The 12,289-nt window shown below is 35.7% G+C and overlaps 1 protein-coding gene across 1 annotated transcript; it reads left to right on the forward strand.

Moving 5' to 3' along the window:
* Nucleotides 1-1,800: 1,800 nt before the first annotated feature.
* LOC121375155 (40S ribosomal protein S7-like) lies at nucleotides 1,801-8,670 on the forward strand. The gene is made up of 6 exons (XM_041502426.1): nucleotides 1,801-1,890; nucleotides 2,544-2,615; nucleotides 2,927-3,067; nucleotides 3,865-3,929; nucleotides 4,467-4,617; nucleotides 8,557-8,670. Exons 1-6 carry the CDS (start codon nucleotides 1,816-1,818, stop codon nucleotides 8,632-8,634), a joined length of 582 nt encoding a protein of 193 aa, XP_041358360.1. The 5' UTR covers nucleotides 1,801-1,815; the 3' UTR covers nucleotides 8,635-8,670.
* The last annotated feature ends 3,619 nt before the right edge of the window (nucleotides 8,671-12,289 follow it).

The raw sequence follows: 12,289 nt of genomic DNA on the forward strand, positions 1-12,289 counted from the left end.
AATGATGGGGGGGGGTCAGACCGGAGGAGGGGCTAAGCCCCTGACCGTGCACCGTAGGCGCATCACTGGGGGGTGTCTGGGTTCAAAACAGCTAGATAATTAACATATTCTCTCTATCGAGCATTTTTTTTTAGAAAATGTTACGTTAAGAGCTAAAAATTACCTTTAAAACCCCACTGCTCTGCAGATGGGATAACCCCCACCCCCCACCCCTCTGTATGAAACCCTGCTAGACTGTTATGATCACTCTCTCGTCCAGAGCGAACTCAATAGCGGAAAGATGGAATTGTTGCCTACCACCAGATAGTCAAATATTCCTGCTCTGATAAAAAAAAATAACTCCATGTTAAACATAGATACCATTGCATTGATAATTTTTGAGTTCGCGGATAACAAATATTTGACATATTAATCACTAATACATACACTATAGGATGAAACTCGTTGGCACCTTTGTATTTAACTGGAACAATCTCTATAGTGAAGAGACGGAATTGCTGCCTACCACCAGGTAGTCAAAGATTCCTGCTTTGATACAAAAATAACCCCATGTTTGACACTAAATATCAATGCATTGATCATTTTCGAGTTCACTGATAACAAATATTTAACACATTGATCACTAATGCATATGCTACAGGAAGAAACCTGTTGGCACCTAAGTGTTTAACTAGAACAGTGTGGCTTAAGAGAATGATCATAACTGTTCAAATATGAGGTTAGGTCTGAAACAGCAGCTTGTACTTGTGCTACATAGTAACCTAACAAAGCTAAAGGACTTGACATTCTAACTGTTCACTAGAAATTATTTTAAAATGGAAATGAAATTTTATTAAATAAGCAGTTTCTAGAATTTTTACAAAATCCACTAGCTTCTAGATTTTAAAAATTTACTAGTCAAGATTAAAAATTAACTAGCCCTACTTAATACATTTTTACTGATAGTAATAATAACATTAAGATGGGGGGGGGGGGGTTAGGATATTCATATTTATACAAAATAAAGACTTAAATGCAGCATTATTTTTTCCCACTATCCTTGTGGCATAGTGATAGTAGTTATTTACTAGCCCATCTGTCATCCTATCTACTGTAATCTAAAAACCCTGAATAAGAATTGATACATATAATACTGGGTAAACCTTTTGTTCTGTTTTATAACCAGTTTTAAATGGGAAGAATACTATATTTTTCTGTTATAAATAACAAGTGGATTTACAAGAAGTCTGCTGTATGATGTCAAGCTGTATCCTATTCTATTTTTTACCACACATGTATGCGTGAAACCAATGTATAAACATGTAATCCACACAAGTATAATGGTATGGTAACCATGGTTCAATAAAATAATGGATCTGAACATTTCTTTTTAAATATAGATCTGCAAAAATATCTGGGAAAACCATCTAGGCAATGAGATTTCAAACATTTAACTTACTTGTAACTCCAACTCCAGCCCACTGCACATGTACAATTATTTTATTTGAAAGGATTCCCAGTTTTACAGACCCACAGTTACCAGTATTTAGATGATACAATATTTGGCTTTAGCTTGATTGTTGCTAAGGTCTGGTTAGGATATAAATTTTGCGTTGCTAACATGTGGTTAAGATACAGCTCACGGGGGCAAACTGGTATGCTACAGCTATGCAGAATAGTGTACCTATTTTGAGTAGTTAATTTTTGTAATTAATGTTACAGATGTTTAATTTAAACTTCATGTATATATAATAATATTTTAGGAAAAAAGCAGCTTCACTTCAAAGTGGATCTTTTAACCTTATAAAGTAACTGTTAATGTTTCTTTATTTGAAGATGTATTCGGCGAGTGCAAAGATCGTGAAACCCCAAGGGGAAAAGCCTGATGATTTTGAATCTTCAATTTCACAGGTAAGTACTTACAAAGTTGTTGTAATTGATGTTATTTTTGCTGATGCATATTATTATTAGAAAATGCTTTTTTTAAATATTATCTAGGCAAATTGAGATGAGTAATTAATTGCTTCCCTAACTTGGACCATTTAAAATATTACCATACTGAAATTGATATTTAATCTCATAGTATTCTTTAAGTTTACATGCTATGGGGAACTAAAAGTTAATTTTAGCAGTTAGCACTGGGGTTGTTGTTGTTTTTGTTTTTTTTTTGGGGGGGGGGGGGGGGGGGTGTTAAAACCGAAAATGTTAAATGTTTTTCTTACATTTTTTAAATTAAAAGAGATAATTATTGTCATCTTAAGTCTAATATTTAAAAGTAAAACAAATTCTAACAAGATGGGAACAATATGTGCTTAGTGAATGAAGACAATTTCACCAGCATGCATACTGCATACATAATTTGTAATTTATCATTTTAAAATTAGTATCATGCATACTCTTTAATTAGGCTGTAATCTGTACCTGTCAGCTGATGAAGCATCGCTGATTAAATAATTTGTTGGTTATGTGTTTTCCTATTTGCAGCCATATATAATTTTGTGCATAGCATGTGCAAGTCGTCCACTTTTTAAAATAAGATGTCAGCATTTTGATTTACTTTTCAGGCTCTACTTGAACTGGAAATGAACAGTGACTTGAAGGCACAACTACGTGAACTATATATTACAGGAGCAAAGGTATTTTTTCATCAAATAGTACAAACTTTGTATCAAAGCTGAAATTTTTAAATTTAAGCTATTTATGATTCTCCTTTGCTGAAAGTAAGAAATACTTTAATAATTTTATTGGTCATTTTTTTTTATGGGTCAACTTATAAACAGGTCATTTAAGGGGAAAAACCCCATCTGTTTTTAGGGCTTAAAATTAGGGACTTTATTTGTAGGCAGGGTCAATTTGCAGGCAAAAATATATGGTATGTTGGAAAATATCTGTTTTTGTGATTTGTGAATTTTATTAGATAATTTAGCAATATCACCTTTGATTGTAGGAAATCGATGTAGCTGGCAAGAAGGCCATCATCATTTTCGTGCCAGTTCCACAGCTGCGTGCCTACCAGAAGATTCAGACCCGCCTGGTTCGTGAGCTGGAAAAGAAGTTCAGTGGAAAACATGTTGTGTTTATTGCCCAGGTGAGAATAGTTTAGATAATTAATTCACATGGTCCCCAGAACTGGTAATTTTCATCAAATTGTTTGACAGACTTGGAATAAAATTAAACTGCGAAAATTTTTAAATTTAAATTTGTAATTGAATGTGAAAACTTAAAAACTGTCTAAATTATTTTTTATGTTCTTGCTTTCAATTTACGCTACAGTAAATTCTAGCTGTTACCTTTTAAAGTAAAGGTTTTTTTGTTTGTTCATCTTGCTACTTGCTGCCAGAGTATAAAATGGGTATGGCACCATACCAAAATGTTTTTGCAGATTTTATTTTTTAAAATTAACTTTATGGCAAAATTAATGACGGCTGTTATTATTGTATGATTTTCCTAACCATAACCCTAAACTTAACTCATTTTCTTTCTGGAGGAGGTTCCATATCCCCTGTTGACTCTGGTTGCATTCAATCTATAGCGCCATATCCAAACATTTATTACTCGCAGAAACACTGGTTGTGTATGATTTTTAATATATATTTTTATATTATTGTTATTAGGTTACAGGAAGCGAGAATATGTAGGGCTTGAACTTGTTGAGGAAAATTTAAAATGTTTTAGTCAAAGGCAAAATACTTATCGTTGACAATTTCGAGTCTGCCGACAGCAATTTTAAACCAATATTTTTGAAATAAAAAAAATTGGCCTAAAAAATAAAAACTATTTCCTCAGTTGATAGCAATAATTGGAACTACTTCACAGTTCTTAACATAAGATTACTATTCGTTAAACATTGCCTTAATTCTTGTTGGTTGAAATTTTGTTTTCCAGAGACGTATTCTACCAAAACCAAACAGGAAGAGTAGAACGAAGAACAAGCAGAAAAGACCTAGAAGGTTTGACAATATTTTTCAATGGATTTTATATATTTTCATCCATAAAATAATATTTACATTGGATTTTGTATACACACATGCACCACTTGTGGTTTTTACCATACAATTTTGATAGTAGTGTCATTTAGGTAAAATGGGAGCCACTTATCTAGGATCAGGAATGTTCTATGATGAGGCACAAGTGACCATTTGTCAGGAAACATTAATTGTATTGTCATAAAGTCGTCTAGTCCAAAAGGTCCATAGCTAGTGGAATCACCACTTTGCCAGGATGGCAGCCTTTGCCTTATTTTTCATTTCCCCAGTGAGTCACCTGATGCGTTCCAGAGGGAAAGGCTGCCCTTCCCAGTCTAGTGCAGCCTCTAGGGATAAATCAAATAAAACTTGCATTCTATCAAAGGTTATTCAGGGGGTGCTTAATTTCCATATATATATATATATATATATATATATATGCTCATAAAATAAGTCTGTTATTTTTTTTTATTTTTTTTTTAATTGATGAATGTACATGTATTTAAATAATTTTGTTTCCAGCCGCACTCTGACTTCAGTGCATAACTGCATTTTGGAGGATCTCTGCTTCCCATCTGAAATCGTTGGCAAGAGAATACGAATTAAGCTTGATGGGTCCAGGTTGATCAAGGTTCACTTAGACAAGACGCAGCAAACAAACATTGAACACAAGGTAACAGCGAAGATGTTGGCATTATTTCATGGGTCTTTTCTTGTGTTTTTTTTTAAGTTTAAAGGAACTGTCCTGATTTAACAGCCATTGTAAGATGTAAGAAAAATCTTAAAATGGAAGTGCAATGGGTTATAAAATCGATTGCAGGGCTCTAACTTAAGAATTTGTCTCTGATGGAAATTTAAAAACAAAATTGCTGTGGTTGAAACGGTCCACCGACGACTATTTAAAATCTGCCCATTGTGATTTAAAAAATAAAATGCTATTGCAACAAATAAATAAGACTGAAAGGTTATTTTGCTGTATGAAGACCTATTTTAAATGTTCTAATGCTTTATACTGGCAGATAATGTACACCAGGTGTAAACATTTTGCCATCATTGAGGAGCTTTACCGACTGCACTTTTTTGTCTGATGCTCCTGACCTACAGCAATTTATATCTCAACGAAAGTTAGAGCCCTGCATTGGTGAATTATTTTTCCATCCCAACCAATTCACCACAACTAGTACATCAAAGGCTGTGGTATGTACTATTCTGTCTACTGAAAAGTTCATACAAAAGTTATGAAGTCGAACAACACTTTGACTTGCAAAATGTTCCCTGCCGATTTTAAGTTAGCAACAGCAGCCTTCTGAATTCCACAGAAATTATAATTTCTAGTAGTATGACACCCAGTAGTCGATGTATGTCTTATGCTGGGGCGTTGCTAAAGAAGTGTGGTTTCCATTTTCACTTTAGACCTTGTGTAGACACCAAATATCTGGAGTTTAAAATGTGCTGATATGTCTGACAAATATTATTTTCTGGGCTAGCTCTAGCACTCGCCAAATTCGCAAATTGCGAAGTTTAACTCTTTTCATTCGGCATACGCACTCATGCGTAATACTACTTTTCATTCGGGATACGCATACATGTGTAGTTTGGGAATTCCTTGGGATGTCCCTTATCTATTTATATCCACGGAAGTTATCCCACAATTCCACGCGGTAGGTAATAGAGCACACTTCCTTCCGGCTTACCGCCATTTTTAAACTGAGAAAAGTATTGTTTTGTTGGTAGATATCGTAGTTTTTATCGAATTTTTTCGCGATTTTTTTGTTTAAAAAACTGTCATGGCGGATGCATCTAGCGACGGGAGTGACATTGAAGCAGAAAACGATTATGTAGGCGATAGTTTTACTGTGATAGACGCAAATGAAGAGTGGATACACGAGATGTTTGAATCTGATACCGACGGCGATGAAGAAAACTGCGATTTTGATGGTTTCCACGAGGAATGGATTTACGAGGAATTTTCTCAGAGGGCAAAAGCAAACCTATTCAGAAAGAGGGCGGGTCTGCTTTGTGTCCATCCAGAAGAAGCCGGTGCACTGGATTATTTTGAACTTTTTTGGGACTTGAACATGTGGCAACACATTGTGACCGAGACAAACATTTATGCCGAACAAGAACGAGACAAAAATCCCCCACCAACCTACGCCCCTCATTATAGACCAACAGACATTCCGGAAATGAAATCATTCATTGGATTGTGTTTTGGGATGGGAATACTGAGGTTGCCTGCCAGAAATGACTATTGGCGTGTTGGAAAGTTTTTGTTCAAAACTAATTACAACCACATCATGCCAAGGGATACTTTTAACTTGTTGTGGCGTTATCTGCATCTACAGAATAATGAAGAATTGGGACCCCAAGGAGATAGAAATGCCGACAAACTTTTCAAGATCAGATGGTTTGTAAACTATCTGAATGAAAAATTCCAGTCTGTTTACATGCCATACGGACAGTTTTCTTTGGACGAGAGTATGGTCAAATTCAAAGGCAGATTGGGATTTCGACAGTACATGCCTGCAAAACCCATCAAATGGGGAGTGAAAATTTGGTCGGTGTGCGAAGCAGACACTGGTTATTTGTACAACTTCCAAATTTATACCGGAAAAGATAACGGAGTCCAGGAGAAAGGTCTGTCACACCGTGTTGTCATGGATTTGTGCACGCCATTGTTTGGAACTAACGCTTGTATTTACATGGACAACTACTATACAGGAATTGAACTGTTTCACGATTTGCATGTACATGGAATCCATGCTTGCGGAACAGTCAGGGCAAACCGAAAAGGACTACCAAACAGACTTTTGCCGAAGAATACAAAGCTTCAAAAGCATGAATTCAAGTTAGCTCAGAAAGATGAACTGACATACTGCATTTGGCAAGATACCAAACCTGTTCTCTTCCTTTCAAATTTTCATTCTCCGGATGATACTGGAATCGTATCCAGAAGAAACAACGTCCGCCAAAAAGTGAACGTCACAACGCCATCACTCATCAGTGACTACCAGATGAATATGGGAGGTGTAGATCGCATGGACCAGATGATTCACTACTACATGATAAATCATCGATCTCGCAAGTGGTGGAGGCGTATATTTTTCAGCCTGGCCATGTCATGCGCACATAATGCATACATATGTGCCAAGGATGAACATCCGATACCATCGATGAATCGCTGGCCCAACTTCCAGGATTTTATCGAAGACTTATCTGAGGAACTTATTGGTAACAGCAGGGCAAAAAAGGCTGTCAAAGTGTGTAACATTGAAAGGCCAGTGCTAGAACACAAGGTTGAAAAAATTTTCACAAAAAGAAAAGTGTGTCGAGAGTGTTCATTAGCGGCATCAGGAAAGGGGCAGAGGCCAGGAGCTACAAATTTTGGATGTGTGCAATGTCAGATTCCTGTGCATGTTGAATGCCAGTCCAAGCACATTATGAGATGTTACAGTGCCTGAACTGCTGTCAAAACATTTGTGTACATATCAAGTGACAAACCTGTATATATTTTCATTTGAATACTCGCCTGAACTTTTTTTCTTTCTTCTTTTTTTTGACAATTCCATGGATTATTGCAGTGTAAATAGTGTGTATGTGCTCTTGGAAAATCAACCTGGATACATGTTTTGATCAGTAAGTGTATAATAAATTATTTGTCTTACCATGAATGAATTCAGTGAAGTTTTATTATTTTGGATCATAATGATGTGATGTGAATCGTTTGCTTGCAGTATAGGCACTTTTGACACGTCGACTTGAATTTATTATAACTCCATTATTTATTGGTGTATCTTAGATATTTTTACATCATAATGTAGATAATTGAATTGCCTATAATTAATACACTGAAAAATCACCTCTTTTAGCATGTTTTCATTCAGATATTTTGACATCAACACAATTTAATTTTTTTTTACTACCATATTATGGTATATAATATATATAATAAAATATAAATATTGCATAAAATTTATAATAAAGTACACAGTTATAAAGGGCATTCAATTCCAAACAAAATGGTATTTTCATTTATATATATAACTTGATAAATAAATATTTTATGGCAATTTATACTAAACAGCGAATTCCCACATGCATTTCCAGAAATTCCAGAAATTCTCAGATATTGGAGGTCACATTCACATGTGGGTTGCAGAATGAAAAGAGTTAAAAACAATTGGCAAATTTTAGTTTAGTTTGGCGAAATAATTGATTTTTTAAAGAAAATAACTGGGTTTTTGCTATATAAAAAAAAAATATTAATAAGATAATTTAGCGAAAAAATGTTGCATAGCTCTTGCTGCTAAAAACTTCCAGATCTAGGGACCAGATTGACTCAGGAAAAAATTTGGCTGTACCTTACAGTACAAATGTTTAGTACTTTATATCTAGTACAGAATGGATGCTTTTGTAGTTAATTGAGATAGCATATTGCTCATGTTGGCTCTCAATTTTTTGTGACCTGTACTAATTTTAGGCTCATTGCAACCTCTTTGCCAGATATGTTTAAAACTAGTCACATTTGTTTACTATTATTAGTCATATTTTATGAAGAGGGTTGTATTTCCATAACTTTTGTTTAACTAATTTTTGGTTTATCTAATTTCAGTTGGAAACCTTTGCAGCTGTTTACAAGAAACTGACCGGAAAGGAAGTTAACTTTGAATTCCCTGAGATTGTTGTGTAAAAGGGGAAAAAATAATATGATAAAGTGACAATTTAATAAGTGGCTTTTGTTTTGTATCAACCAGACAAATATTTACAACTATTGCTCTTTTGTTTGTTCTTCATCACGTTTTTTCTTAAATTAATTTCTTGGATCCACGCATCAGGGTGTAGAAATGAAGTGGGACATATATCTCTCCCTTTTTCACTCACGCATGCTTACACATGCACAAACAACACTTTGACAGTATACAAAATGTTCGTAATCGAAATTTAAAAAAACAACTAGATAAGCAACAGCAGCCCTCTTAATTCCACAGAAATCATAATTTCTAGTGGTTTGATTACCTTTGTTTTGACACCCGGTAACCAATGCACTTCTCGTGTTTGGGCATTGCTAAACAGTTGTATTCTTTTGTTCCAATTCGGCAGTGTGATATCGTGGAACATAAAGACTTGTCCCATTATTGTGTAACGTAAATCTACAGGCACGTGATGGGGAGTGGGTTCAGAGGTCAAACCATCTCCCCAACAATGTTTTTTTTTCTGGGCGAGCATGTCGTTTGATCTACCATTGCTATGATTATATGAAATTTTTGTTGATAACATTTGAAAATCGAAGGCATATATGACATTGGTTTTATCCTGGATTATACTTGTTGCATCTGATAATTATTGATTGGTTCTTTGTGCATCAGCAAACTCCAGGAGACAAATTCACAAAATGGTAGTTGAGTGTTAAATATTTCATACATAAAATTACGTCATGAGAGATGGGGCATTATAAGGGGGCATTGAGTATACAATAATATTTTTTGTAGTAAAGTTTTGTTTGTCTAAAACGGGGATACAAAATCCTTATACTAGTATTTAAAGTCTGTCCAAAATCTACATTTTCTTTTGAATTAACCATGGTCCAGGGGTGGGATGTAATGCTGTAGGTCTAGGATTGCTATTTCTCGTTCCAGCCAGTGCACCATGACTGGTATGTCAAAGGCCATGGTATATGCTATCCTGTCTGTGGGATGGTGCATATAAAAGATCCCTTGCTACCAATGGAAAAATGTAGTGGGTTTCCTCTAAGATGTGTCAAAATTACCAAATATTTGATAGCCAATGTACTCTGGTGGTGTCGTTAAACTAAACGAACCATTGTCCACATCATTTCAACATATTTCTGTGCTTATATTGAATTAAGGTTCAAGCACGCTGTCCTGGGCACACACCTCTGCTATCTGAGCTGTTTTCCAGGACAGTGGGTTGGTTAGTGAGAAGAGGGTGTAGTGGCCTACACCTACCCATTGAGCCCTTAAGAACTCGCTCAAAGTTGGAGCTGGTACCAGACTGCGAACCCTATACCTAGCAGCCTGGAGTCCGGTAGCTCCAGCACTGCCATGGTCCATATCATATAATTTCCAAACATTGAGATTTTTTTTGCATTTGGGCCCAGGCTAGCAAGTATTCTATGCCATGGATTGATTGCATCATCATTATTTTTTTTGGACCCATTTGAAAACTTGTATGTTTCAAAATAGGAGGCTACTTCTTGTAATTTAATGGAATCTTCCCATTCTAACAATGCCCCTCGTTGGAAATGTCAGGTGTGTGGCATATAGTCGCAAGGGACTGGGATGTGGAGGTGGACGGTGAGAAAAGTTTAACGATAGGAGCAGTTGTCAGATCGGGAGATGGCATTCAAAGGAATGGGATTGGGGTTTAAAAAAAAAAAAAGCCCTGCAACTGGCATATCAAAAGCTGTATGTAGTATGTGCTATTATATGGGGGAAAAGTGCACAAAAATGAAACTTCAGATTGTAAGTGGCTGATTAACAAAGATCATGTGTTGGTTTGATTTGAGAAGCCTGTGTTCAGTATGTATATGTTACTCTGAAAAGCAATTAGGTTTGTTTTATTGAACGCCACTAGAGCACATTGATTTTTCATCTTGTCGGCTATTGGACGTCAAACATGGTCATTCTGTCCGTTTTTAGAGGAAACCTGCTGTCGCCACAGGCTACTCTTTCATGACAGGCAGCAAGGGATCTTATTTGCACTTTCGACAGGCAGGATAGCACAAACCATGGCCTTTGTTGAACCAGTTATGGATCATTGGTCGGTGCAAGTGGTTTACACCTACCCATTGAGCCTTGCGGAGCACTCACTCGGGGTTTGGAGTCTGGATCTGGTTGGGCCATCAGTTTACAGGCTGGTAGGTACTGGGTTCGGATCCCAGTCGAGGTATGGGATTTTTAATCCAGATACCGACTCCAAACCCTGAGAGTGCTCCGCAAGGCTCAATGGGTAGGTGTAAACCACTTGCACCGACTAGTGATCCATAACTGGTTCAACAAAGGCCATGGTTTGTGCTATCCCACCTGTGGGAAGTGCAAATAAAAGATCCCTTGCTGCTAATCAGAAAGAGTAGCCCATGTAGTGGCGACAGCAGGTTTCCTCTCAAAATCTGTGTGGTCCTTAACCATATAACCGTAAATAAAATGTGTTGAGTGCATCGTTAAATAAAACATTTCTTTTTTAAGAAGTACCATACTTGCCATACCCTAAAATCGATGGTGGCCCAACAGATTACCATTGTACAAATTTTAGTCGCCCGTAGCCACTAAAGTCGCCACAGGCGACTGCTAATTTTCAACCCTGTATCTCGATTTTTATTAACAAAACACTTGCAACCTAGTTTGACTTTTGTACCCCTCTAACTTGCCTTGGTGCCCTATTTTGGTTATTAAACGAAAAGTAACACTGTGCCCACAAAAATTCAAATTCTGACCCCCGATAGTCTAAAGATTTTAACAAGGGATTGCCTATATAAATGGAGAGATGAAACAATCTTAATTTTTAAAAATGAAAACACTATACATGTGTACATATACTTGATGATAATTTTTGCAGCATTTTTCTGAAGAAATTTTAGTATAAAAGGCAGAAATTGGAAAGCAGAAAATTACATTCATGAACGTGTAAGTGCAGTCCCAATCACGTCATATTTTAGTCCACATGAGATGTGCGAATATCAATAAATTCAAAAGGCAGAAACTATAAATAGTATTGCATTATGTTTTATTAGAATGAATATGCTACAAGGTAAAAACTGGAATACGGTTTGATCAAATTATTTAGTATCATCCAGCTAATTCACCATAAGATATAAAAAAGGCATGTTAAATATAGTGAGGGACATTATCATAAATAAATATATACATTTATTTACATTAAAGCTGCATTGATAGTCTTCATAATACAAGCTCCAATTTTTTTTAATTTAAAAAAATAAAAACCCACCTTATAGGATATCTGCACCAATGGGCGACATCTTGTTACATATAATATTTTAAAATAAAGTGTCATTTCACAGCACTGAAACGTATTGCATGGCATTTAACAGTTCATGACCGTAACCACTCAACCACCAGAGCATTCTCCAAAATAACATATACTGTCAGCAGATTTTAATTTAACTAATTGCAATGGGGCTCTAACTAGCTTACAAAAAGAATCTGTTTCATGGCTTATTTGAAGTTAAAGCTAAAAAAATTAACTTGCAAAAACATTAATATTTAAGAGTGATGTTACTGGGCAAGGAAGTGAATGGAAATGTGGTTACAATGAACTTTTTATAAACTACTGAAGCATTTCAAGATTAGGATAACCAAACACTTGCA

Source organism: Gigantopelta aegis, chromosome 6 (genome assembly GCF_016097555.1).
Source record: "Gigantopelta aegis isolate Gae_Host chromosome 6, Gae_host_genome, whole genome shotgun sequence".
Taxonomy (NCBI): Eukaryota; Metazoa; Mollusca; class Gastropoda; order Neomphalida; family Peltospiridae; genus Gigantopelta; species Gigantopelta aegis.